Source organism: Camelina sativa, chromosome 7 (assembly GCF_000633955.1).
Source record: "Camelina sativa cultivar DH55 chromosome 7, Cs, whole genome shotgun sequence".
NCBI lineage: Eukaryota > Viridiplantae > Streptophyta > Magnoliopsida > Brassicales > Brassicaceae > Camelina > Camelina sativa.
The window spans coordinates 31646064-31672755 of record NC_025691.1 but is presented as its reverse complement, the minus strand read 5'-3'; the positions used below and the strand labels follow the sequence as shown (position 1 = coordinate 31672755).

General features: G+C 34.4%; 7 protein-coding genes and 1 pseudogene across 10 annotated transcripts in view; 2 read left to right on the top strand and 6 right to left on the bottom strand.

Moving 5' to 3' along the window:
• Positions 916 to 2602, top strand: LOC104703723. The gene is made up of 2 exons (XM_010419795.2): positions 916 to 1686; positions 1878 to 2602. Exons 1-2 carry the CDS (start codon positions 999 to 1001, stop codon positions 2243 to 2245), a joined length of 1056 nt encoding a protein of 351 aa, XP_010418097.1. The 5' UTR covers positions 916 to 998; the 3' UTR covers positions 2246 to 2602.
• On the top strand, positions 4839 to 5488 carry LOC104703722 (glycine-rich protein 2-like). The gene has a single exon (XM_010419794.2). It carries the CDS (start codon positions 4955 to 4957, stop codon positions 5432 to 5434), a length of 480 nt encoding a protein of 159 aa, XP_010418096.1. The 5' UTR covers positions 4839 to 4954; the 3' UTR covers positions 5435 to 5488.
• On the bottom strand, positions 5718 to 8781 carry LOC104703721 (secretory carrier-associated membrane protein 3). The gene is made up of 12 exons (XM_010419793.2): positions 8573 to 8781; positions 8088 to 8207; positions 7926 to 7988; positions 7589 to 7622; positions 7327 to 7449; positions 7109 to 7171; positions 6915 to 7008; positions 6773 to 6818; positions 6619 to 6686; positions 6330 to 6378; positions 6145 to 6210; positions 5718 to 6033 (listed from the first exon to the last, which is right to left on the bottom strand). Exons 1-12 carry the CDS (start codon positions 8630 to 8632, stop codon positions 5947 to 5949), a joined length of 873 nt encoding a protein of 290 aa, XP_010418095.1. The 5' UTR covers positions 8633 to 8781; the 3' UTR covers positions 5718 to 5946.
• On the bottom strand, positions 9541 to 13392 carry LOC104703720. Of its 3 annotated transcripts, none has more exons than XM_010419791.2 (17): positions 13055 to 13392; positions 12344 to 12485; positions 12171 to 12257; positions 11965 to 12066; positions 11836 to 11871; positions 11635 to 11745; positions 11456 to 11539; positions 11247 to 11365; positions 11034 to 11135; positions 10826 to 10942; positions 10671 to 10736; positions 10516 to 10582; positions 10385 to 10438; positions 10170 to 10265; positions 10061 to 10087; positions 9929 to 9964; positions 9541 to 9853 (listed from the first exon to the last, which is right to left on the bottom strand). In XM_010419791.2, exons 3-17 carry the CDS (start codon positions 12240 to 12242, stop codon positions 9665 to 9667), a joined length of 1278 nt encoding a protein of 425 aa, XP_010418093.1. In that variant the 5' UTR covers positions 12243 to 12257; positions 12344 to 12485; positions 13055 to 13392; the 3' UTR covers positions 9541 to 9664. The 3 variants fall into 3 exon arrangements, 2 of the variants coding, with proteins under 2 accessions (XP_010418093.1, XP_010418094.1); XM_010419792.2 differs by lacking the exon at positions 13055 to 13392 and adding an exon at positions 12614 to 12771; XR_002032891.1 differs by lacking the exons at positions 9541 to 9853; positions 9929 to 9964; positions 10061 to 10087 and having other exon boundaries at positions 10250 to 10265; positions 10541 to 10582; positions 13055 to 13391.
• LOC104703719 (jacalin-related lectin 14-like) lies at positions 15036 to 17705 on the bottom strand. The gene is made up of 6 exons (XM_010419790.1): positions 17635 to 17705; positions 17094 to 17305; positions 16577 to 17014; positions 16040 to 16483; positions 15507 to 15956; positions 15036 to 15373 (listed from the first exon to the last, which is right to left on the bottom strand). The coding sequence occupies exons 2-6, from the start codon at positions 17286 to 17288 to the stop codon at positions 15122 to 15124; spliced, it is 1779 nt and encodes a 592-aa protein (XP_010418092.1). The 5' UTR covers positions 17289 to 17305; positions 17635 to 17705; the 3' UTR covers positions 15036 to 15121.
• Positions 18513 to 20638, bottom strand: LOC104703718 (jacalin-related lectin 14-like). The gene is made up of 5 exons (XM_010419789.1): positions 20441 to 20638; positions 19904 to 20338; positions 19377 to 19808; positions 18840 to 19289; positions 18513 to 18764 (listed from the first exon to the last, which is right to left on the bottom strand). The coding sequence occupies exons 1-5, from the start codon at positions 20636 to 20638 to the stop codon at positions 18513 to 18515; spliced, it is 1767 nt and encodes a 588-aa protein (XP_010418091.1).
• Positions 21876 to 24826, bottom strand: LOC104703717 (annotated as a pseudogene).
• LOC104703716 (katanin p80 WD40 repeat-containing subunit B1 homolog) overlaps positions 25638 to 26692 on the bottom strand; it is a 7452-nt gene continuing 6397 nt past the window's right edge. For both annotated transcript variants that reach the window (XM_010419786.2, XM_010419787.2), the window contains exons 15-18: positions 26617 to 26687; positions 26346 to 26462; positions 26189 to 26257; positions 25638 to 26062 (exon numbers count right to left, since the gene is read on the bottom strand). In XM_010419786.2, the coding sequence (XP_010418088.1) occupies positions 26002 to 26062; positions 26189 to 26257; positions 26346 to 26462; positions 26617 to 26687 (318 nt within the window). In that variant the 3' untranslated portion in view covers positions 25638 to 26001. The remainder of the gene's footprint in view (positions 26063 to 26188; positions 26258 to 26345; positions 26463 to 26616; positions 26688 to 26692) is intronic.

Genomic DNA, 26692 nt, shown 5'->3' with positions numbered 1-26692 from the left:
TAAAAGTAGAACTAATCTCATCCGTTGGATTAAAAGTTGACACAAAAAAGTGGGTTTGCTATTATATAAATGTGTAAAAATTAATAGATGTGAAACATGGAGGTACAACAAAGAGGTGTAACACATAGATGTGTGAAATTAAAAGGTGTAAAAATTAATGGATGTATTTTTGAAACCATGAGGTATAACAAAGAGATGCAAAGACTAAGGAGGTGTGATTTAAAAGGTGTAAAAATTAATAGATGTGATTTTTGAAACCAGGAGGTACAATAAAGAGATGCAAAGACTAAGATGTGTGATTTAAAAGGTGTAAAAATTAATGGATGTGATTTTTGAAACCAGAAGGTACAACAAAGAGATGCAAAGACTAAGAGGTGTGATTTTTGAAAGATGGGGGTGCGACGAAAAGACACGATTAATAATTTTAAACCGTTGGATTAAAAGTAGAACTAATCTCATCCGTTGGATTAAAAATTGACACAAAAAAGTGGGTTTGCTATTTATGTAATCTAGAATTCTTGATTGACTTTCGTAGCTTAAACAATCATTCTTTTCTAGTTTGATATTAATATCCTCATACTGAAAATTAGAATATCCTTATGAATCTCACCAGTAACTTTCAAGAGTTATCAAACATTGAAACCCTAAAAAAAAAGTGTAACAAAACATGATACATCAAGTATTTATTACACACATATATTTTTACACGTAACAGATAATTAGTTCCATGGTCATCGTTAAATTATCCGACGATAATGTAAATTAAAAAAAAATCGGGTGGATTAAACCGGACCCATGTGGCCATCACTCTCCATAAATCCTAACCGTCCATCTAAGTTAGCGTAAATCTAACGGCGGATATCGAATCATACGCTACTTCCCTCCCTATATAAATTGAGAACAATGATGGTGAAGCGTGTACCGTACACACATACCCATACGAACCACTCACAATCCTTAAAAAGAGAGAGAGACTAAAAAGCTTCGGATCGGAAAAAATGGTTTCGTGGATGATGACGATCAAGGCGGTGCTACTCTCTAGCGGCGTCGCATCCGTTGTTACGTTACTTAAAGTCTCTGTACCTGTAGCTGTTGATTTCTCCGTGTCGCAAGCTCCGATCTTATGGAGGTCCTTGTTGTCGTGGCTGAAACCTCCGTATTTGTACGTCGTGACAAACGGAATCATCATCACTATCGTTGCTTCTTCAAAGTATTACCGAAGCCACCATGACCGTCATGAAGAAGAAGATGAGATCGTTGTATACGGTGGCGGCGGTGGTGGTGGTTATAAGATCCAGACGGAGGAGCTGAGTGTGACTCAACATCAAGCTCCTCCGCGGATGTTGGAGGTTAAGGATTTGGATACCGGTGCGCATTTTGGTTTCGTTGTGGCGAATCCGGAGGCGGAGGAGCTGGAATTGAAGGCGGTTGAGGAGAAGGAGGAGGAGATTACAGATGCGGCGAAGGCGACGGCGGAGGAGGATGAAATTAAGAAGGAGCTTAAGAGTGTGATTATGGTGGAGAATTTAGATCTGGTTAAATCCGATTTCGTACCGCCGTCAAATTTTAATCAGAATCGTCTTCCGCCGAGGATGATCGAATCAGAGAATCTTCCTCCTCCGATGGAGAAGCCTCTGGTTGCTTCAAGGATCGGTCACCGGAAATTGATGAAAGCAAGCCAAGAAGGTACTGATTTGATTCTTTCACTTTTAACAAATTAAAAAAAAAACAGAGGAAGAAGATGATGATGACGTCATGTTAAACCAAAAAAAAACGGTTAGGTAGATTGAAAATTCAAAACTGGCGTCGAGAACACGCGTCGGTGGACCAAAGGGTAAATTCGTAATTTAATATAATTATTCCTTTGTTTAATTCAGGTGGGAGAGCTTTGAGAGTGACGAAGCCGAAGAAGGGGAACGAGACGTTGGAGAACACGTGGAAGATGATAACGGAAGAGAAGAGTAAGTTATACCGGAGATCTGATACGTTTAGCCGTAGAGATTCCGGCGGTGGTGGTATTGACGGCGAGGCGAAACCGGTTTATAAGAAATCGGAGACGTTTAGGGACAGAACTAATTATTACCAGTCGTTAGAGACGGCGAAGATGAGGAAAGAGCCGTCGCTGAGTCAGGACGAGTTGAATCGGCGAGTTGAAGCGTTTATAAAGAAGATTAATGAGGAGATGAAGTTGCAGAGGATGGAGTCGCTCAGACAGTACAAAGAGATAACTAGCCGTGGGGTTTAAGCTTCTTCTTCTTCTTCTTCTTTTTTACTGCTTTTTTTTTTTAATCTTCGTTTAAATTTTTTTATTGGCTCTTTTTTATACACAGTAAAATTAGGAAAAAAAATAGAAAAAGAAGATTAGTTAGATGTCAAAAAAAAATTACAGTGAAAGAAAAAAATCTGTTGATTAAATTTGTGAAGCTTGAGGATTTTATAGTCAATGCTTTGAAGGGGTTTTTTTTTTTTTTGTTTTTGTTTGTGTGAATGTGTGTATAATTTTGGTCAGCTATAAATTTGGTTTGTAAATATTAATGTGTTGGTTTGACAAAAAAAAAAAAGATATATTAATTGAATATATACACTTGGTTGTTACTTGTTATTGTATTATGCCAAAGCCAACCCAAGTATTGCTAATTTGCTATGATTGTTCTACACAATTTGTTCATATAAATTTTGAACATTTTAAATTTAAATTCATAGACATGACCATTTTAAATTTATATCTAACGTGGAAATATAAAACTTTGGAATTTTTTTATAAAAGTTCAATTTGGATTTAATTGGTTGTATTGCAGTACCACGTAAATTGTGGTAAGGTTTCTTGTAAATGAGTAATTTTTTAAGAGTTTGTTAAAGTGTAAACACTTTTATTTCATCAACTTAGCTTCCAAACTCTGTTGTCACAATCGCGCATATCAAAACCGACTAACTTCCGTCTCTAACTAACTTTCATGACTACTTACTTGATCTATACTATATATATATATATATATGCACACACTCGTAAGATATAGAGATTTAGTTGTGGACATGCATGAAAGAGTTTTAAAGAACCATATACAAACGTTTTTGGACGATTTTTTTTTTCAGGCAATGTATTCTTGTTTTCTATCTTTATTATTCTCTTAATATGAATATCTAATAATTCACCATATTTTTTTCTTTAATATGATATAAACTAATTGTGTAAGAGCATTGCCATTCAATCCGAATAATACTTTCCAAAGCATAAAGATAAGTCTAACAAATACATAGATATATCCGGCAATATGAACCCCATACACATTGATTTTAGTTAGGTAGATCTCGTATACTCATCTACTGTATTTGAATATATGATTTTTTTTTTGCATTGTATAATAGCATCGTAACTATAATTGGAATTGATGTATTTGTTCAGTGAATCTCATCTAGCATTATGATAGAGAACCTCTTTCTAACAAATAACTATGATATAATTATGTATAGGATAATATTATTTTTGTTGTCACAACCATTCGACATTTATCTAAAACAAATATACAATGATTTTTCAAAGATTTGAACTTGTTTATAATTTGGACAGTCTTCTTAGAAAAAATACAGAAATATACAAGGATTTAAACGACCAAAAATTAAAGAAAAATACGATAGGTGCATATGAAAAATCAGTTTCATGGAATACGGTGGGTAAACTAAATACACCTTGTAGACAGGTGGGGTTTGCTTGTGAATGAATTTTCTTTCTCAATTAGACTTTTCTTAGAATAAAAACACAAAAGAAAGGTTTTTATATAATGTAAAACAAAAAAAGGTTTAAATTTTTATATCGTCGAAAACAAAATTCAACTCCCATCAACTATAATTTCGAAAACAATATATGATAAAAGATAATACGACAATTAGTGGTGTGTCATGCATGTACAAGAACACCAACCACTAAACTACTCAAATATGGAAAATTAGTTGGAATGATTCTAACATACGTTAAATGGTTTTAATTATATCATATATACTCTGGAAAATTAGTTGGATTGAAAATTCAAATACTTATAGATAGAAAACAAAGTTTGTTAAAAAAAAACTAAAAGTAAATAGATGATAGTTGAGGAACTTAATGGCACTTTCTGTTATGTCTACGTGAAGTGGGAAAATTATCTATCGGCACGCACATCTGTCGTCTGCAATAGTGTATTTTGGGTTTGTATTTGCCAAATTGCAGTAAGACCATCATGAGAATGGACCGACCAGATTCGGGTTATTTCTAAGAGAGAGTATGACTTTGAGATAGAGACATGAGTCATTTATTCCTTTTCCCTGTTTAAACTTTTTTTTTATTTTAAAATTATTCTATCTTTTTTTTTCCAACAAATTATTTTATTTTCTTTTTCAAGTATATATTTATTTTTCCTTATTAGTTACTTTAAATTCTGAAATGGTATCATGAATTCATGTATCTTCATATTCTCTCTCACATATATTTCTTGATCTTGTAATTTTAGAGCAGAATATCTAGCTTGTTCATGGAGATTGTTGTTTTCTATTTTGTTTTTTGTAAATTCTACTATTTCTTTTGCTAGGGTTACCAATCATAGAATTAATGTCCACTGAACTAATAAAACCATAAACCTATACCAAACTAACAAAAAAAATTCTACAAAACCAATTAAAAACCGAACCATTACCAAGCCCGAGTGTCCACCGCTATCAAAACTCAAAACAAAATTTTCTAGTGCAAAAAGTCAAGTTCGTCTATTCATATAATGCTGACTTTATTTCAACTATCACCCAACTCCTCCTCGAAACCAATTAATGCACTTTGTAGCTAATATAATTCCCTTATAAACAAACAACTACAAAATCCTTTACATATAACAAAACATATAAAACATTTTTCTCTATAAATAAACATTTCTCTTTACTTCACGAACCACTGAATCAAGAAAACCAAATCCAACTTTTACACAAAAGAATGAATACAAAACTCAGTTTCCTCTTCATGATTTTGCTTCTCACACTTACACTCTCCCATTCACGCCCGACCCGACCCGAATCATCAACCGGAGCGTACTCGGATCAACTCAAGAAAAACTCCAAAGGTAATAATAATAACAAGAATGACAAGGGCTATGGATCATCTGGGGGATACTTTGGACCTGGAACCGAACCAGGAACCGGTTTTGGTTTACCAGGTTTCAGTGGAAAAGATTGGGGAAACATGGGTGGAGGATACGGCGGTGGTTTCGGTGGACCTAGTGGGGGATATAGCAAAGGAGGTGTGGTGAGACCAACCGTGGTGTGTAAAGAGAAAGGTCACTGTCACATGAAGAAGCTGACCTGTCCTGCCAAGTGTTTCAAATCTTTTAGCCGCTCTGGCAAAGGATACGGTGGTGGTGGTGGAGGCGGTAGTTGCACCATTGATTGTAAGAAGAAGTGTGTGGCTTATTGTTGAAAATGTGAATGTCGTGGTAAATGTTTATTTATATAAATATATTCTTATATAGTCTTTTCAATCTTTCTCGATTTGGTATGTTTTAATTTATCTTACAATAAATGATATATCATATGGTTGGCTACTTTAACCAAAAATGTCCAAAACTGTAGACTCTGTAGTAAACATCAGTGGATACAAAACTTTATTCAGACTAATCTCTATGACATGTAAAAAACTAATCCAAGATTATAGAAATGTTAAATAGCCACTAGCCAATAATGTGATATAGAAACACAAACGCAACACATAAAGACGGGTTCTCATAAAAACTAATATAATCCCAAAATGGTATGAATCTGAACTCTCACTTTTGAACAAACAAATTTACATGAGATAAAGGTACAAGGAAAAATTGAATCTTTTTTTTTGGTTTACAGCAGAGAGGGAGAGAGAGAGAAAGGCAGAATCTGAAAAATGAAAGTAACAGTGAAGATTAAGTACACAAACCAAGAATTTTACAAGGAGAGCTCTCAAACAGCGGCTCTTAAAGCTCCTCTTGCCGCTTCCCGTCTCATTTGATCTTGTTTCCCGCTGCCTCGGAAGAACATATACACTTGCTGCTCAAACAAAACGAATCCATCCCAAAATCCAAATGTTAGAAAACGATTACAGATGTATAAAACCATGTTCAAAGACTGATATATTAGTGATGGGAGTAGAAGAGAGACCTGAATAACCCATATGCTAACCACTGATTCGAGGCAGAAAAATCCAAATCCAATGAAGTAGAATATCTGTAAACAGAACACATATCAGATCATTGATCCATATGATCAGATCATGCTTTCAGGCTTTAATCTTAGAACTGTTTTAAAGATCCTTGAAGATCATCAAAGGGTGAGAGAGAGCTTACCCCAACAATTGCTTGACCGCTTAAGACATCTATTGCAGGTAAGATCCCACTGTTACAAGAAAGAAAGATCGATTACAAAATAAGGTTAGAGAATTTTCCAAACACTGATAACAACTACTTATGCAGCTATTATTTAGTGGAGTATGCCAGTAACAGGTACCAGAATGGTTATCAAGATTCCGATGTTTTTTTGAGCATGCGATAAAGATTTGGAACATAAAGATTACCATACACAGTGACAAGATCAATCTTCAATCGTTTAGAGAGTTCTATAAAAAAAGAAACTTACGCAAGAGATTTTCCTTTGAAGACGACAGGTGGGGCAACTGCAGCAAAGACGCAGAAAGCAATGTGGAGCTGCAGCAAGAACAAGGTGTCAGAACTAAATGTAAGAAAAAACCATAGATGTAAGAAAAAAAACATAGAAGCTAATCATCGCTCACCATGTAGAACAAGAAAAACCATCCAAAGCTCAATGCACTATCAGTTCTGCAAATATTCATAAAAAAATGTGATAAACTCAGTAACATAATATTCTGAACAACAAATCTAGACTTTGAAAGTAGAAGAATCCAAGTAAGAAACCTGAAGGCACGGTAGAGTGGCCGATACCATAACACATAGCCTCCTGGCACACCAGCTATGAAGTAAATTACAGCAAGAAGCCATATCGTCACTCCTGCAAGACATAAAACCAAACTCTTGTTAAAGCCAAGACATATCAGTTAAGAAATCCTAGAGGAGAACGAGCAAACTTTGAAATAGACTTAAAAACAAACCTTCTCCTTTGATCCAAGCTGTAGTAACGGCAATGATATTCCAGAAAAGACAAAGAACCAAACCTGCCAAACATGAATTACATGTGTGTCAAATAAATGAATAAAGAAGTAACGAGTATAGAAACAAATTTGATCCCTTTAACTTGAATACAAAAGCAGAAAAGAGTAAGAATTTGTATCATATGAAAAATGTTAACTTAGGACAACAAAATATGTACCCAAATAGGTTGCAAAAGTAACATATTGTAGTCTTTGGAGATGAACTGGAATTTCATTTGCAATGTCATGGTGTATAATAGGGAAGAACGGCGGCCAGTTTTTCACTTCGATAACAATTCCAGCTGCATAGAGAGAACCACAAAATTAATGACTTCGATAGAGAAAAAACATATCTAAGTTAAAACAGTTAACAACACGTTGAAATCGTCAAGGACACAGCTGGGAAACAAAGAAAGGCTTGAAAAGAGTATATTGCAGTACCTCGTGCAGCAGCATCTTCTTTCCGTTTGAGGTCCTACATAGAACCACAAAATAAAACATTCAAATGAATAACAACACAGTTACTAGGTAATGCAAATTTCAAAAGGTTTAAAAATGTAATCCAGGATACAAAACTAATAACAATCATGTCTGAACCATTGCAAAGAGCTATCTAAAGATTACAATTCTTTAAAACAAGAGTCAAAGTCTCCAGTCTTTTTAATTCATAGAGCTTTAAAAAGAACAAAAACTGAGAAAAAGATCAAAACGAAGGAGAAGGCTTATAGTGGTTAAGTCAAAGCTTTTATCTTTTAACTAATTATAGCAGTCAATATACCTGCTCCCGTCTTCTTAGCTCAGCTTCTTTGGCCTGAAGTTCTTTCTCTTTCTTCTTCAAATCCTGGATTCCCAACAAGTCACAAAACATTATCACTACTAACTCCAAGATCCACAACCTAATCACAAAAAAAAACACATCTAATAAAAATCTCTAACCAACCTGTGTACCACCAGGTCTGTCAAGAGGAATGTCTACTGTACGACCATAATCGAATCCAACTGGCTCCGGAGGCAAAGGTGAAAGTCTCGAATTCGATGCAGGCGGAACACCTTTAGGATTCTAAAAACAACATAATTGGATTCACAAATCAGTTTAAGAAAAGCATAACAAACCCCCAAGAACAATACTTAATTAATTAACCAAAAACGTATAGATTTCGATACAAAGGTAGAAACTTTATCAAATCTTTCATTACAAAATCTCATATAAACCTCAATTTCGTTGAACCCAGTTTCAGAATCTAAGTTACAAGTACACAAACCAGTGGAGACAATTTATCTAATCAACAACAAAAACTTAAACCCTAAGTAAAAAAAAACCTAATAATTTTTTTACAAGATTCAATTCGAAAAACCCATAGATGGAAGAGCGATTAAAGTTGTAGTTTTTACGAGTTAAAATCCCAAAAGTCAAAAAAAGCTTACAGCGAAAGGATTGACTTCTTCTTCTTCAGCGAAAGGATTTGGATCATAACGATTAGCCATGGCTATGTAAGATTAAAGCTTCAGACGATTCAACGTGCTAGATAGATATCTGAAGAAGAAGAAGACTTTAGAGATCGATCTAAGATCTTGAGCACGGACCGAGGAATAGCCGAACGTTGAAGACAAAGCTTATATGCAGACATATATTAATTACACAAAAGCGTGTCTTATTAAATTAGTAAATAATATATTTTGGGTTTATACTGTTAAATGTTAATCACCTGTAATCTGATCTGATTTTATTTTTTAATCTTCCTTAGTATTTTTTTTTTTTGACAGCAGTCTTCCTTAGTACTTTACACTTAATATTTCAATATTTTATTAGTTGTAAATTAATTTATTAAGCAAAAATTAATTAGTACCTTTTATATATATATATATAATTATTCAACGACTCAAGTTTCAAATAATTTGAATTTTCTAATGAGTACATAGGAAGAATTGAAATTGTCCTTCTTTTGGTCAATGATCTTGTCTGCTTCTAAGAACATTTGAAAAGTCCATCACAAAATGTTTTTTTCTTAAAAAATCCATTTTAGTTGTCCTTTTAATTAATAGAGAAATATAGAAAACACAGTTCAAATTTTAATAACAATTATTACAAAACCATTAAATTTGGCTGTCTTTGCCTTATATATATGTTTTTTTGTCAATGTGAAAATGATGGAGAGAACCTTTAGTGTGATATTTTCTTAACGTTTATATCCACAAAGAAAAAGAGAGTTTATTGAGATTTTTTTTTTTTTTAACTTTATCCCTAAATGTATATTTTTTTAAAACCGATTTTAATATGACCCCTTTTTTCCATGAAAACATGCTAAAGCCTAAAAGAATAGGAATTAATCAAAGATGGAGAGAGACCAAACCACATCTAAAGAAGAAGACCATGAAGAACTACACTAATCAAGGAGAGTAAAATGATCAAACTATTGACTTATCACTTATATATAACAATGAGAGCCCAAAAAAAACAGAAACTTTTCTATATTTAATCTGAGTAGAAACTGTATGTGTTTTTATTTTTTTTATTTTTTATGTTGTAGTCTCTTCAGCTTTCCTCTGCACTAAACTTGGAATCACACTACTTCTTTTTAATCTCCGGTTGTTACCATTTCTATTCCGAGTCGATGAAGACCGGTCCACCCAATTTTTGTCTTCTGCAACAGCTTGGTTCCACCGTTCTTTAAAAGTTCGAAGCTCCCATGTTGATTGCCTCCGTATCTGCTTACAAAACACACACAAATCACACTCCTGCTCTATGGACAAAACCAGTTTCGTCATGGGAAATAAACTCACCTCTGTTCTAGAATCAAAAGTCGGAGAGCCTCGTTTCTGTTTATAAAAAAAAAAAAGGTGACCAAAGTTGTGAGATGTCTGTTTATTTTACAGTCAAGAAATGAGGAATTGAATGTTAAAGATAGTGCTTACCCGAGTCACACCACTGCGAGCTGAGTTCTGTAATAATTAGGAAGAGAGATTATTCAGTATTTGGTATTATACAAGGAGAAGATGGAGGGGGAAGTGAAGAGTATCTAACCTTCTTATCAGGATCACCACTTCCACCTAGTGTTTGAATGCCTTGATGAAAGATATATTCGCTATCGACAATGCCTACTTTCTTGCTACGGTCACCCTATATAATATCATTTTAAACCGATTCATCTAGAGAATGCAATCAGGTCACAATGCTAATGAATGCTAGCGATGTTGTGAGGTCTTAAAGAAGAAGAAAACAAGAAACTGGGACTTTACCTGAGCACAGTATCCAATTTTCATATCCATTCCCCAACCATGAACCAGATCATTCTGCAAACCGCAAATAATCAACAAGAAGTTGAATGCAATTGCATTATAAGTAAACAGATTATCTTGTGTAAAAATACTTGTATTAGATTCCAAGTGCAAAACCAGGCAGATCTTGAAAACACTGGAGCCATTCCTTCAACAAATCTGGAAAAAGAGAGAAACAATGACATTAATGTCTGTGTCTTGGTATATAGAGAAGTCTTATATTGTTATGTTACTTAAGAAATTTTACCCGGTGCAGGGAGGCCCTTCGCTAGCATTTGAGCACTTCATATTTCCCCTACTGTCGTACACTCGTCTGCAGTTATTGTAACCATTTGATATTAAGTACTTAAAACACACAAATAACCAAGAGAAGTCCTTAACAAGTGGTTCACAGGAACTCACCTATGAAATGTTTTTGTTCTAGACCGGACTGTAAGTCTATGGTGAACTTCAGTTGAATTTGGGTGCAAGGCTGGTTGAGATATCTCCAGTCCTGCTGATTTAACTATCCTCAGGTACCTGCAGAGAGACTTGTTTAGAAAAGGCTCTCCAAGATTATACCTTTATAGGTTGTAAAAATCTACAAGTGAAGGGGAAAATGAAAATAAACCTTTGTGGATTGAAATTTTCCACTCCAAGATCTTCATCCCAAAGAAAAACATAATCATATGTGGAGACAATATCAGGATGGAGAAATCGTTTTGCGAACCACCTGAGTAAAATAAAAGTTTTTGAACAAAACCATTGTTACAAAGCTATACATAGTACAACCTATGGCTATAGTTGATCTTAATAGATTTTATATCAAATACATGTTAAATACCATTTTGTCTGGTTATGTGCAACTATGTGTATGGCTTTCGAGCTCCACTCTAGATCCCACCATTGATCCATGTTTCCGTCATAATGAAATAGAATTACAGTGAAATTTGCCGGAAGGAACTGAATACAACAAAGACACTAACATTAGAACAGAAACTATTCCACAAGCCTTGTTTATGTCACTGACATAAATAGACAAAGCATGCTTACCTTCTTTACAACAGCGTCAACATTATCCTTTTGCTTAAGTCCTACTGGCATTGCCAACAAGTTACGGTTGGTCAATTCGCCGCTCTATTTGTAAGACAACAACAGAGATCAGTAAATTACTCTAGCAACAAATATATTTGATTCCTCTATCTAACTTTAATATTACAGAAAAATCTAACCTTTGACCTCAAACTACTACTTGACCAAAGTGGCTTTAACTCCAAATCTGATCTAGGTTGCATGATACCAAAAGGCAAACCTTTCAACTTTTCACTGACCGGTTCAGATTCCTGAACAATCACGGAATAGGAAACTCACACATCAACTTTAAACCAGCAAAATGCATCAAACAGAAGAAACAAAGAGATTCAAAATGTTACCTTTGCCATCTCAAATGGATAATCTGTTTCTTCTATCTAAGTAAAGCATATACCAAACAAAGGAGTTATACATCAAAACATTTAAAACTTCTTTTTTGAAAGAAATCAAATTGAGCTCTTCCACAATACCTCTGTCTGTTCATATTGGATATTAGTGGTCTTATACCAAAAGATCAAAAGTACTGTACACATGAGTGCCATAACTGGCTTCATCTTCCACGATGATTTACCCTGCAAATTTCCATCATCCCCATATCAAAATCAAAATCCGCACTAACCGGGGTATCACAATTTGAAGTAACCGAGATCTATAGAGCAAAAAAGAAAAGCTTTACCCCATCTTGAGCATTGTTTCTTCTCTTCACAAGTGACTTCCATGATTTAATAGACGGTAAATCATGTTCCATAATCTATTTACCGAGCTACATGAACATCAAAATTCATCAAATTCCATACAAAAAAAACAAAAAGGCAATTCAAAATCTTTAAGCAATCAGAAATAACTCACCAAAGCCACCGTCTTTTGTGTTGTTCTTCCCTTCACAAGAACAGAGAATCAAAGAAACCAATTCAAACCTTCACCAAAATCTCAGTTTCTCTATATAAACCTGATCTACGCACATGCAAGAATGTGTGTCTTTCTGAGAAATCTACACGAGAAACACAAGAATCAGACGTCCATATAGCAAAATAAAAATCGAAACTTTATAATCTAATACAATAAAAAAAGGAGATAATTTCTCTCCGGAACAATGATAGATTAGAAGAAGATAATAACTTAAAAGAGAAACACAAAGATGGCTCCTTTCAGAGTGTATACTCATACACGCCCAGATACAGACGAACACAATCTGGGCCACTGTGAAAGCGAAACGGCTAAGGAAGGATTCGTATTAATAAAAAGACAAAAGCGTTTTCAAAATTGGAATTATAAATTTTCTTGGATTTCTTTTTGTTGCTTCTCCAGATCTAGGCAAAGTAAATACAACTCTAAATACTAGTAATGATAATTAAATTAAAGAGAAAAAAAAAAGTAAGATTTGGTTACACATTAATTACCAAATTAATAAGGTTATATTTAGGAAGAAATCTGGTCACACGAACTGTTCAACAATTTAAAATGACGGTGTAATAACTTTCAAAGATGGGATCTTTTTAATTAAGCCATGAGACAACAAAACAAAGAAACAGAGTAAAGAAGCAAGAAAAAAAAACAAACCTTAGGGCTTAAGAGAGATATCTGAACCTTGAAGATTGAAGAATCACTGTAATGAAGCAAACCCAGTTGGTAGATGGAAACCAAGAAGATACGTTTAGAGAGAGAGAGAGTAAAGTGTGTTCACTTTAAACGCTGAGATTTTTTTACCAAAACCAGTTTCTAGAAACCGATCGAAACCAAACCCAACAACAATGTTCTCTACTACTACGCGGAATCGAAAAAAAAAAAAAGAAGCTATGGTGGAGTGATTCGTGTCATCTGCTGAATCTATCTCTCTCTCTCTCTTCCTAAAAAAATAATAATTTAATTTAGTTGTTTTTATTAAGTTGGATTCTGCGACCAAATACGAGAATTAGAGGAATAATATTTTTATTATTTATAACGAAATAAATGTATTTTCCATGTTTTGCGATTAATCCTCAATTATTAGTATTAGTTTACAACAACTTTCAATAAGAAACAGAACACAAGTGTGTGAGTGTGTGTGTCTGTGGTTTGCAACTAAAGCAACTCCAAATCCAAAGCCAACCAATAAAGTTTTCTACTTCCTCGGGTTGTTCAACTAGAACATGACTTATTACTTATAGGCTAGCTCCATTCCGATTGGCTTTTGTTTTTTCACGTTTGTCCAAAGTTTGTTAACTCAGAGATGCTAAATCCTAAACCGGGATTAAACCATTCTTGGCTTATTATATTGAATTGAGATACTGTTTTGCATCTACTACATATTTTGCTAATTTCGAATAACATGTTAGTAATTTAAATTTTGGTCATTACCTACATTTATTCCTGAGAGAATGATATTTTAAGATCAATATTATCAAATAGCAATATATGATCCATATGGTCGTTGAAGATGGGAAAATTGATGATTTGATGGACATGGAAGAGCTTCTCTATTATTGGAATAGTCTGAATAACCCTATCTTCTTCCTTGATCTTGTTACTAGATTATCGCCGCCATAAAGCCTCTTTGATCGAATAAAAGCCCAATACGTTTTAAAAATTAGCCAAGTCCCACATCGGAAATATAATAAACAGATACTAACCCATAACTCCTATAAATAAAAGCTAATCCATTATGCTTTCACAATAGTGGGCTTTCCTGAAGGCCCGATTGTTGGAAAGTACCAATGTTTTTTAAACGTATTAGCGTTTTTTTTCTTTAGCTTTTTTTAACGTTTTTTATTTCAGCTTTTTAAACTTTTTTTTTTACGGATTTTATACTTTTTTTTTTTTTGGGTTTTTAAGGTGTTGAATTTTAAATTTGTGTAAGCAAACCGGATACAACATCCGGTCCATATTCTTTGTGGTCTGTAAGAGGTGTTCTAGGTCCAACATGCAATACATACATAACTTAAAAGTTTAACTCTTTTTTTTTAAACCACACTTTTTTCTTAATTTTTTTAAAAAACCTTTCTATTCATGTTATTTAAAATTTTTAAGTTTTAAAGGTTTTCTTATGAATAATACTAATATAAATAAATTGTTTTGTTTTCTTTGATATTTTTGTTTAAGGTTTTGCAGATAAATTTGTATGATATAATTTCCGGAGAAATTTTTTTTTTCTTTCCCAAGATTTTTTTTTGGACAGCAAAAAGGAAATTCCCATTTATCGTTTTATCTTTTTCCTTCCAATAAATTTAAGAAATACCGTCTGACTCGTCCAGACAACTGGTGAAATGTTTCAAACTAATATCTAAACTAAATTATCCTTCTTTTTTATTTTGAATAATAAACTAAATTATCCTTTGATGTTTAATTAACTTAAATTATTGCACAAATGGAATCAAATTATTGCAAAAGAAAAAAGGAATCAAATTATTGTGCAATACATATGAAACAAATGCAATATAATACTTTGTTGTAGTCTGTTTTATTTGTTTTTTACTATTTCTGATTTCTATAGCACTGAATAAGTTAAATCAAAACAAGAAAAAAAATATATATATTACGAATACAAACGAGGTATTAAGTCAATTCTTAAAAATAATAATTCTCAGGGTAATTGTTATCACACACGAGAGAGATTGCATAATTATGACAACAATGGAGATTAGAAGATGATTACTCGGTGAGGGGGACAACATGGACTCCAAGATGATTGATCATGTCACTTGCTTTTCCATGGAATCCAACAATTTTGTAGCCGACTTTGTAGAGTAGAAAGCTTGAGCTAGATTTGAATCCAACGGATATAGATGTTCGTTTGTTCGTCTTAAACCTAAGCATAGTTATAACTCCCACTTCACTTCCAATTACTTTGTCGTAACAACCATCCACGGCCGTAATGTATTCACTTGGATATTCCACATCAAACTGCCAAATTAAAGAATATCTTAATATATGTAAAGTATAAACACAATAAAATGTATCCTGCCACAAAAATAACAAAAACTGTAAAGTAATAGTTTAAAAAAAAAAAAAAAAACTGTGAAGTAATAGTTATCACCTCTTTGATATCAAGTGGTGTTTTGTTTCCATGATCGTCTCCAATAACCATCCGAGTGTCCTTATCGTACACAAACTTGAGGAATGCGATACCATTTTCGCATTGTCCTACATATATCTTTCTAACATTATCGTAAACACCATCGTCCCATGACTCTCCTCGACAACCACTTTGTGGTCGCAGTTTCTCTGCAGTAGGAGGAGGCATCATATAAAAGTATGCACCAATAGCAACAAGATCACGGTCATCATGACATCCATAAAACCCAACCACTGCACAACCTCTGTACTCCAACACGAATTTGGTACCAGACACGATTCCAAATGTCGGAGAAGTTCTGCCTTGGGATGACTTGAAAATCAATGACGTAATCCTCATCTCGCTAGGCCCAAATCTTTTGAAAGTCCCCTCCACACATGTGATCAATTCATTTGGATAGTCAAGCTCAAACTGCAATAGAATGAGACATCTCATAAAACACTAATCAATATCTTCTACCCTATGAATATATTTCGAGTATACGGGATTCAAACCTCTTCTTCTTCTTCTTCTTCTTCTTCTTGTATACTTTCCCACCCATGTTGACACCCTACAACTGTGTCATTGTGATTGTGGTAGTGAAATGTGATACTTTTTATGTTATTCTTATTAAAACTAACGTACACTTTTCTTAAGCTTTCGAAACCATCATCATCCCAAGATATGCCTCCAGTACCACCATGGCAATTTGTTCTAAGAGTTAGAATAGTTGTGACATATGCTTCAAGAGAGTTGAGATTCTTGTCAGCGTATCCATGAAAGCCCGTGATTTTTTCGCCCTTCTCTCCTAGTGAAAACTTCTTACCCTTTTCATATCCCATCACCTCTGAAGTCCTGAAGTTAGTTTTGAATTGAAGAGATTGGATAACACCAGATGCAACGTCGTAGTAACCGTCTACATATAATAGATGTTCATCGTAGAGATAATTGATCTTGAACTGCCAAAAAAAAAAAAAAAAATTAAAAAATGTGTAAGCACATAAAGATTAATAATTAAGTCAATAATAAAAAGAACTTCATGCATTATGTACCGTCTGTGTAAAACCGCTACCCAAGAGACCATGGATTGCCCCATCTTTGGGTTTTCCACGCTTGACATAATCAAATTTGATATATTGAATGCCTTCAAAACCACCTCGTACATGAATCTTTGCTATACCCTCATGGTCAGCTCCATCATCCCACTGATTGCCTCTCTTACTGCATTCCCCTTCCAACTTATTAGGATGATGATTCAAAGTAAAATATGCTCCAAGGGAGACGATGTAACCGTTCCTCAAATATCCATGAAAACCATTGATATTCTTTCCCTCAACTGCAAGTGTAAACTTGTCACCCTTTTCATATCCAATCAGTTCTGAAATCCTGAAATTGGTTTTGAATTGAAGTCCTTTGATATAACCAGATTTACAGTCGTAGTAAACCTCTACAGTTTTGAGGTGTTCATTGTTGTCATTGTTAATGTGAAACTGAAAAAAAAAAATTATAAAAAAATTAAATACGATTCACGTACTTAAAACCGATTAATGGAAGTTAAGTTTAGTATACCGTCTCATGTAAACCTTGACCGCTACCAACGGGTACTCCAAATTTCAACTCTCCACTCTTAACATATGTAAAGTCCAAGTAATCAATGCCATGAAGACCAACTCTAGCAAAAATCATGGCAACATCGTCATGGTCAAATCCATCATCGAAGATAAATCCATTTGTGCTGCCAATCACTTCCAATCTTTGTGCCATGTCCAACTAATTTAGATCTAACAGGCATAGAGTAGTACGCTTAATTATCAACTCAACAAATTGGGTAATTTCCCACATGTGTTTCTTTAATTATCTAGGGAATTTAATACTCTTTCACAACACAAAAAGTATCCAATTATAGGTTTTAAGTTTGAAGGAAGATCATTGAGGATTCAGAGGAAAGATGTTTAATCAGCAACATATTATGTTGAATTTATACAAATTTTCAAACATATATATGCTTATATATTTGAATTTACATTAACTAATTTGGACCAGAGATTCAGAATATCTAAGATGTTACAGCTGAAACAATAAAGAAGTCTGCATTAAGAGAAAATATAACCTTGGTGGCTGATCAGGAGAAGTAGACTTGATGAACGGAGATTGCTTTGGTGAAGAGTCGAAAATGGTTATAATCCATGGAGGATTTTTCTTGATAAATTCTATATACATATATACAAGTACTGCAGGGTCACAACTAACAACGACCAAGTTTATATACGTGTTAATTAAAATTCATAACAGAAAATTACAATAAAGCCACGTTACAAAAAAAGTATTGTAAAAGGAATTCATTAGAGACTCTAAAATCAGTTGAAAATAGGCATGAAGGCGTCTTTGCTTACAAAGGGTTTGACTTTTGTATTTTATGGACGGCTGGATTAGTTCCTCAAACACTATTTTTTTAACAACTAGATGAAGAAGACCCGCATATCGTGCAACAATACAAACACAAATTATTAATCTTACGTAGATTAAACCTATATGCTAGTTGATTCATGATACACGGAACAACATAATTGTGGCTAAAAACTACGTTGAGTTATATGTTGCGAGTCTTTTAAGTTGTTCCGTTAGTACTCTCAGATGCCAAGTGAAGAAGAAAATATAAAAACTATTAAAAACTCTGATGTACTACTAATACGAAGATATTGACTAGCACAAACAATATTGGTTTACAATTAGGAAAGGAAAAATGGAACAGATGCAAACTCTCGTTTTAGTTTGTTTTAGAAATTTCTTTGTCTAAAAAAAAAAGATATTTTCGATATCAGATGTCTACGGCATTGATTAAGTGAAATCCAAACAAGAAGAAAATTATTGCGAATATAAACGAATTAGTATTTAGTGAATAATAATAAAAAAGACAATAATTCACAAGGTGATTGTTATTACATGAGAGATGGCATAATTATGACAACAATGGAGACTATAAGATGATCACTCTGTAAAGGGCATAACATGGACTCCAAGTTGATTAATCATGTCACTTGCTTTTCCATGGAATCCAACAATTTTGTATCCTACTTTGTAGAGTAGAAAACTTGAGCTAGATTTGAATCCAACTGTTATAGATGTTCGTTTGTTCGTCTTAAACCTAAGCATGGTTATAACTTCGACTTCACTTCCAATTACTTTGTCGTAACAACCATCCACCGCCGTAATGTACTCACTTGGATATTCTACGTCAAACTGCCAAAAAAAATATCTTCATGTAAAATGTAAACTGCCAAAAATCTATATGTGAAGTAATAGTTAGTTAATCACCTCTTTGATATCAAGTGGTGTTTTGTTTCCATGATCGTCTCCAATAACCATCCGAGTGTCCTTATCATATACAAACTTGAGGAATGCGATACCACTTTCGCATTGTCCTACATATATCTTTCTTACATTATCGTAAACACCATCGTCCCATGAACCTCCTCGACAACCACCTTGTGGTCGTAGTTTCTCTGCTGTAGGAGGAGGTATCTGACTATAGTACGCTCCAATAGCAACGAGATCACGATCACTATGTCGTCCATGGAACCCAACGATAGCACATCCTTTGTTCTCCAACACAAATTTATTACCAGACACGGTTCCAAATGTTGGAGAGGTTCTCCCTTCGGATGATTTGAAAATCAATGACGTGACCCTGATCTCGCCAGCCCCAAAGCTTTTGAAAGTCCCCTCCACATATGTGATCAACTCATTTGGATAGTCGAGCTCAAACTGCAATAGAATCATGCTTACAATAAGAGACTACTCAATGTTTTATAGTCAATGAATAAAATATTTTGTGTTTTTAGAATCTATAACCTCTTCTTCTTCTCCTTCGTCTTGTATGCTCTGCCAACCGTGTTGACGCTCTACAACTGTACGGTTGTGGTAGTGAAATGTGATACATTTTATGTTAGTGTTATTATAACTAACATACACCGTTCTAATGCTTTCAAAGACACCATCATCCCAAGGTAGGCCTCCAATACCACCGTGGCATTCTGATTTGGTAATGGGAACCGTTGTGAAATATGCTCCAAGAGAGTTGAGATTCTTGTTAGCATATCCATGGAAGCCAATGATTCTTTTACCTTTCTCTCCAAGTAAAAACTTCTTACCCTTTTCATACCCAAATATCTCTGAAGCCCTAAAGTTGGTTGTAAATCGAAGTGATTGAATAACACCAGATGTGAAATCATAGTAACCCTCTACATATACTAGGTGTTCATTGTAAAGATAGTTGATCTCAAACTGCAAGGAAAAAAAAAGAAAAAGAATTGTTGAACACAAAAGGATATTAGCAATATAGTCAATAACAAAAGTTGGGAACATCTTTGTATTTATACCGTTTGCGTGAAACCGCTACCCGAGAAACCGTGAATTGATCCTTCTTCAGGTTTTCCACTATTGACGTAATCAAATTTGATGTACTGAATGCCTTCAAAACCACCTCGTACATAAATTTTTGCTACACCGTCATGGTCAGCTCCATCATCCCACTTATAGCCTCCCTTGCTACCTTTTGCTTTCAATTTATTCGGATAATTCCAAGTGAAGTATGCTCCAAGGGAGATGATGTTTCTGTTCCTCATATGTCCATGAAAACCAGTAATATTTTTTCCCTCGACTTCAAGTGTAAACTTGTTACCCTTGTCATATCCGATCAATTCCGAAATCCTAAAATTGGTTTTGAATTGAAGTCCTTGAATGTAACCAGATTCGTGGTCGTAGTAACCTTCTACAGATTCGAGGTATTCATTGTTGAGATGGTTAATCTCAAACTAAAAAAAAGATTTGATAAAAGGATTAAAAATTAATTAGTACTATTCACATATATAAAACCGAGTAATATAAGTTTAGTTTAGTACACACCAGAGACATACCGTCTCAATGAAACCTTTATGTCGACGACCAACGAGTGTACCAAATTTTAGCAGTCCATTCTTTACATATTCAAACTCCATGTAGTTAATGCCTTGACGACCACCTCCAACAAAAATCTTGGAAATACCGTCATGGTCAGATCCATCATCGAATGTAAAGCCTTTTGTACTACCTACCGCTTCCAATCTTTGTTCCATCGCCAAATTGATTAGAATCTAATTCATAAATGGAGGAATTTCATTATTTCCCACATATGTTTCTTTAATAATTTTATGAATTTTAATAACCTTTCACGTCGACAAGAATCTAATAAGTTCAAATGTTGAAGGAAGGAGATCACCGAGGAAAGAGAGGTTCAATTCATGATGTTGTATAAGTTCTTGAAAATATGCTCATGATGTTTACGTTAAAACAATTTGAACCAGAAATTCAGAATATATAAGATTTTAGAGCTAAATCAATTTACAAGATATCTGCATTGGGAAAGGATAGAGAAATGAATATAACCTTGGGTGGCTGATCAGGAGAATAAGACTTGATGATCGGAGATTACTTTTTTAGTGAACATATCGATCGAACATGATTATCCATAAATGGGGCCTATTTATAAATAATGGGAGAATTTTTCTTGATAAATTCTATACAGTTGGGTCACAACTCTATACTTCTACCAACAACGACCAAGTAGTGTATATTTTTTTTTATATACATGACTACCGATTCCTAGGGGTATTATTATATAGGCACACTTTCAAGAAAAACAATATTATACCGATTTCTTATGACTGGTTTGAGAAGTATTTTGTTCGATTAATAGGTCCAAAACAATAGAATCCCATACGAATTAATACATTTAAATACATTATAAGAAACGTATTGTAATGAATTCATCATAAATCCGTTGGAAACACTTGATATTTCATCAACTGAAAAGGGGCATGAAGGCGTCTTTGTCTACAAAAGGATTTGACTAGTGTATTTTTTTTTCGGACGGCTGGAGTGGACCTGGTTCCCCAAACACTATTATATAACAATGTCAAAAGAAAAAGAAAAAAACAATCAAATTGCATGTCGTGGACCTCTTCGTAGTCTTTTTGTTTTATAGCTAAAGTTAGATTTGGAGCAAGACTTTTCATCAACATTTATGTATTACATTAATTGTAAGATTTGAAAGGTACATTGAAAGCTCTAAACCGTACGGGTTAGACTTGATTGAACAAAAAAAACACCTGAGCCATATAAAAAGAGGGTTGTTGTGGTCAATGTGATGATATAGTTCTGACTCAAGATGGTTATCGAACTCGTTCTTTTTGTGTCGATTTTTATATTGAAGAAAGATGCACACAACCAAACTCATTAGCTCTCTGTTTTTGATATTGGTTTGATGATTTTCTATATGATTAATTGATTAGTAAACAAATCAAAAGGTGACAATAAGATTAATGTACATTTTTTTATAACAATTAGTTTTACCAATGATCATGATTCATCACTGTCTACGCCTGCAGATCATATTGACACAAATATGAACTTCTAACATCAAATAAGCTTTCTCTGCCTAACTACAAACAACATATCAATCAATCAAACCCTTCATAAAAATCATCTAACCCGGTTCCGCTTTCTCCCCATCAATGCAGTAGACTCGACTCCTCGATTTGCTTGTCTACCGTCCTTTCTTCTCTCTACCACCGTTCCTTTCTTACCAGCAGCTGATGATTTCACAGCAGAAACTGGTATATCCGTAACAGACCTTTTCTTACCTGCTTGAAGTCTTTGCCATATCTTTCACAACAGTCTTAAGAGGGTGCGCGCCAGTTCTTGGTTTTTTAGCTGCTTGGCTCGTTCGGACAACAGGAGATGTAGATTTCTGAGGAAGAACCGGAACCTCTGTTGTGCTTGTTGTAGTAATGCTGCTGCGATGAGGAAGATGATCTTCTGTCAAATAGTGTCTCAGAGACTTGGTAACAATGTCTCTAAGGCACACCGCGGATTTGTACTCACGAGTGTTCTTAGAGTAAAATATGGCTGCGTTATTCGCTACCAAAAGAAAGTCTCTAAAGAGCTCTTTAGCTGAAGATATCGAACAACCGTTGATCCTTGATAGTATTGTGTCTAAATCCATATGCCTCTGTACCAGTTTCTTGTATCTTCCTCTTTTCTGTTCAGTACCAAAAAAAAAATAGAGGAAGTAAGCGAAAAAGGCGGTTTCAAGGTAAGACTAAAAGCTCAGCATATTATTCTGATCATCACCTGGCTATCAAGCCGTCTACGGAAGACAAGTGCACATTCGTTCTGTGCAATAGTGTTGTATATCTTCATAAGATCCTTTGGTAAAGATAAACCATGACCTCGGCTTTGACTGTTGTTGCTAGTAGAAGCAGCTTCTTTACACCTAGAAACGCTAGCAATATCTGCAGAAGTATCAACCAAATCGCTTTCTTCCACAGCGCTAACTTCCGTCACTTCTTTACCAACACTGCAATCTTTACGTTTTCTCTTGCCTCGTTTCTTCCTCATACTCGGAAGCACTTGTCCTCCTCCGTACACTGATTCGAAAATGTCGCTGTGTAATATGTTTTTCGTCTTCTCTTGCTCTACTGCTACTACTACTACTGGTGCTTCTGATTTGGCTTCCGGTGACCAGTTTGCTGTGATCAGTTCTTGCTGTGTGAAACTACCGACTGATGACAAGTCTTTGGATGTGTCTTTGCTCGTGCATTCTCCTCCCCCCTCGGACTTTGGAGAGGGTTCGAGTGATAACGTTCGGCTAGAATCATAATTGTTTTGATGACATTCATCGTTACTTTCTGACTTCAGACTCTGAAGCTTTGATTCCAAAGACCTAAAAAACACAATATCACAGAACATTCAAAATCTGTTTTTTCCTTTGAATCCAAGACATGAAAACGTTTTAAGTCATTAGAAAGAAATATGAAAACAAATGCTAACCCAATGGAGTCTTCAGATTTTAGTAAAGCTGCTTTAAGCTCAGCTACTCGTTTCTTCTTAAGCTCTTCAAACCAAGCTCTACAAGAACATAAACATTTGGAAACTATGGTAAATCATAGGTCACAAAAAGTTCGGTATTAACAAGAAGAAACAAATCTTTTACTTGCATCCCAAATAACGTTTCCGCAAGTCCTTGTACTTAGCCTTGCATATCTGCAAATAAAAATAGGAATAAGCAGATTCAAAAGATAAGAAAAATATCAAGAATTGACCAAACTCAGCCTGCAATATCACAATAACCACAAGACATTTTACAAATATCTTGCATTATTCAATGTGGTTAAGTTTCCAATTCGAGAAGATACACATAATAGTAGTGTAGTCTAACAAGAACAAAATCTTTATTTTACTTTGACCCTAAAAGCTTTCTTGACACACAAGTGATGAATCTATGCTTCTTAATCCACCGACAACAACACTGTTGTTCTTCTTCTCTGCCTTCAGCTTTTATCATTTTTTTTTAATTATTAAAATTAATTTCACAATACATAAAATTTTGCCTAATGACCTAACCTACTGTTTTTTTTTGGATTCGGACATTAATCTTATCGAAAACTTGGAAAATTAAATTAGAAATTTAAGGGCAAATGAGGAGATTGAGAGAGACCCCCAAACCTCAGGTGTGAAAATCTCAGGAAGAGAATGAGAACGGAGCTCGTCGGCGACAACGGTCCAATCACCGGTTCCGTGACGGAGAACAGCACCGCCGAGAAGAAGCTCCTCCCATGTTCCCCAATCAGTCTCCATCATCGTCGTCGTCATCATCATCATCATAACCATAAAGAAAAAAAAAAATCAATCACGCGTGTCCCTTACGCGCTTCTCGATTTTGAAAAAGAAAACCCAAAATTAAACTACGCACCCCCAGCGCACGTTAGCGTATTCCACCTAATCTATTTTTCTCTCTCCGACCACTCAATTCTCAAAACAGAGAGACAGAGACAACAAACCAAGAAACCAAAAAAAAAAAAAAAAGTTTAATTTTTATTTTTGGTAATCTGGTATGATAAGACAAGAAGCTAGGTAAAAGCCGTTTCGAGTGGGTTTGTGTCGGAGGTTATTACACGAAAAGCTGTATTCCGACAAGAAATGGGGATGAAAAAAATAAAATTCAAAATTAGTAAGAAAGAAAAAAAATCTGAGGAGGGAGAGAAAGGGTTGACGAAGGGTCTAGGCTTAAGCTCGACGTTTTGTGAAATGGAAGAAAATTGAAATTGATGGTTGTGGTTTGTTTGTTTTATTATTTTTCTTGTTTTGTTCAAAAGCCAAATAAGAAGAATGAAGATTGGTTTGTTTATGAACGAAAGACTTACGACTAGATTTGTTTGCCTTTGTTTTTTTTGTCCCTAAATAAAGTAATTTATTTTAACAGAATTTTTCTATCTTTTTCTTTTTATTTATTATTCGTCATTACCACAACTTGTTAGAATATTTATCTCCAATACTGGGAGCTAATTTGTTTTTATTTTTAGACATTGGTGTTTTTTTATATGAAAATCCAAAACTGATTTTAGAATTGATAGTTTCACCGAGAATAATATAATGAATGATGTTGACAAAAACAAATTATACTATAATATAACGAATAAAATGCAAGATATCAATACATGGTGTCTTCGCCTTCCGAGTGGCCAACTTTCACACCTTATCTGGAGGACATACAGGTGGACAGAGATGAGTTTACTTCATTTTCCTTAGTCTATGTCTCTCGCACTCAGAATAGTAAAGTAGATAATTTAGCTCGACGTGTTCGTTCAGTTCCGCCTTTAGTTACTTTTGTTAACAATTTTCCTTAGCATTGACTCGTTTGAGTCACTGTTGTAAAAAAAAACAATACATCATTAACACAAAATTTAAGTAAATATCTTTATAGAAAACGGCTAAATTAAATATATATATAAAATCTCTCATCATATTGTATTTATTTTCCTAAACTATTTTTAAAAGTACTAATTGGAATCCAAATCAACAGACGAGTTCGTTAATAAAATTCCTGATTTTGGGATGATGAACACCAAATATTCAATAACAAAGACTCTAATCATGAAGACTAACCACTATCGGAAATGTATGTCATTATCACATTTGGTAGATGAAAAAACAATCTTTGACAAGTCTATTTTCTTAACCTCCAAATGGCACATGACCAATTCCAAATATTAGACATAAGTCAGGGGACAAAAGTACTAGAATTGCCAAATGATATTCATATACTGATGGTGTCTTCTCATTGATTGCATATTACATTCACATGAAGAGAGAGACGTTTGTAATTGCCATTTTCGCTAAACATTTGAGATTCACTGAATCTATAATCTAAAGAAGGACAACAACTTTAAATCCCAGACATAGATTGATTTACAGCATATACGATTTTTCGCAGTGTTCTTCCCAGGCGCAAAATCCGCCACAAGAAACTGTGACTGTTCGGCGAGTCTTCAACGCAACAGATGCAAAATCGCCTGAAGGAACATGAAGACAGTTTCTTCATAATATACAAATTGGAGAAGTCACAGAGAGGCCTGAATCTGAAAATCTGAATCTGGAGCTAAGGTGTTTGAAGAACTAGGTTTAGTTCTTGAGCCTTTCTTGCTATGAGACCACCTCGCCTGTTTTCAGATGAAAGAGAGCGAAAAAACATTAGAAAACCTAAAGCAAATACTGATCAACAGTTCAGAACTTGACCATTGATGATTCAGAACTAAGTTTTAGATGTTTTACAACTATTCTTTTACCTTGTGAGTAGTGGAAGAATCTTGTGAACCTTTTGCAATTCCGCAGAACAACTTTGGCACATTTGTAACCTGCATTTTTCCCGAATGTTTTTTTACTAATAGTGTAGCAAAAGGTTTGTGGCATGAAATATACAAGAGGAGCAGAAATTACAAGTACCTTTCTTCCGCATGAAGATCAACGCCAACGACTCGTCGTGCTGAAACAGTTGATTGTATAACTGTACCAAACACTGCTACAAGCTTCAAGAGCATTTCCAAGGAGACATTTACAGGCCTATACAAATTTGAAATCACATGTTAAGTTTGCTGATAAGACATCCTCCGTTCCATCAAAATGAGAAAACTCAAATCATGGAGATGACTTTATATCTTAAACTCAAATCAAACAAAAATCTAAGGTTAAGGAAATATATAATAAGATAATTTACCTCTCAGTCCTGCTCCCCAACAAACCTGTGAGGACGGGTGCTAACTGAGAAAACAGATCCAATGTTAAAATCTCTG

Bases quoted from the DNA above. Each gene is read 5' to 3' on its own strand.
- LOC104703723 (XM_010419795.2), top strand. From the start codon at position 999: ATGGTTTCGTGGATGATGACGATCAAGGCGGTGCTACTCTCTAGCGGC. The intron at 1,687-1,877 runs GTACTGATTTGA...TGTTTAATTCAG, and splicing joins GATGAAAGCAAGCCAAGAAG to GTGGGAGAGCTTTGAGAGTG.
- LOC104703722 (XM_010419794.2), top strand. From the start codon at position 4,955: ATGAATACAAAACTCAGTTTCCTCTTCATGATTTTGCTTCTCACACTT.
- LOC104703721 (XM_010419793.2), bottom strand. From the start codon at position 8,632: ATGGCTAATCGTTATGATCCAAATCCTTTCGCTGAAGAAGAAGAAGTC. The intron at 7,172-7,326 runs GTACATATTTTG...CATGTTTGGCAG, and splicing joins TACTTTTGCAACCTATTTGG to GTTTGGTTCTTTGTCTTTTC. The intron at 6,819-6,914 runs GTTTCTTACTTG...GAATATTTGCAG, and splicing joins CCACTCTACCGTGCCTTCAG to AACTGATAGTGCATTGAGCT.
- LOC104703720 (XM_010419791.2), bottom strand. From the start codon at position 12,242: ATGGAACATGATTTACCGTCTATTAAATCATGGAAGTCACTTGTGAAG. The intron at 10,943-11,033 runs GTTTATTTTCAT...GTCTCTCTGCAG, and splicing joins GAAAATTTCAATCCACAAAG to GTACCTGAGGATAGTTAAAT. The intron at 10,266-10,384 runs GTAAAGTCCCAG...GATATTATATAG, and splicing joins AAATTGGATACTGTGCTCAG to GGTGACCGTAGCAAGAAAGT.
- LOC104703719 (XM_010419790.1), bottom strand. From the start codon at position 17,288: ATGGCACAAAGATTGGAAGTGATTGGCAGCACAAATGGATTTATCTTC. The intron at 16,484-16,576 runs GTACATAATGCA...TTTTTTTGGCAG, and splicing joins GTAGCGGTTTTACACAGACG to TTCAAGATCAATTATCTCTA. The intron at 15,957-16,039 runs GTTTGAATCCCG...ATTCTATTGCAG, and splicing joins AAGAAGAAGAAGAAGAAGAG to TTTGAGCTTGACTATCCAAA.
- LOC104703718 (XM_010419789.1), bottom strand. From the start codon at position 20,638: ATGGAACAAAGATTGGAAGCGGTAGGTAGTACAAAAGGCTTTACATTC. The intron at 19,809-19,903 runs GTATAAATACAA...TTTTCCTTGCAG, and splicing joins GTAGCGGTTTCACGCAAACG to TTTGAGATCAACTATCTTTA. The intron at 19,290-19,376 runs GTTATAGATTCT...ATTCTATTGCAG, and splicing joins ACGAAGGAGAAGAAGAAGAG to TTTGAGCTCGACTATCCAAA.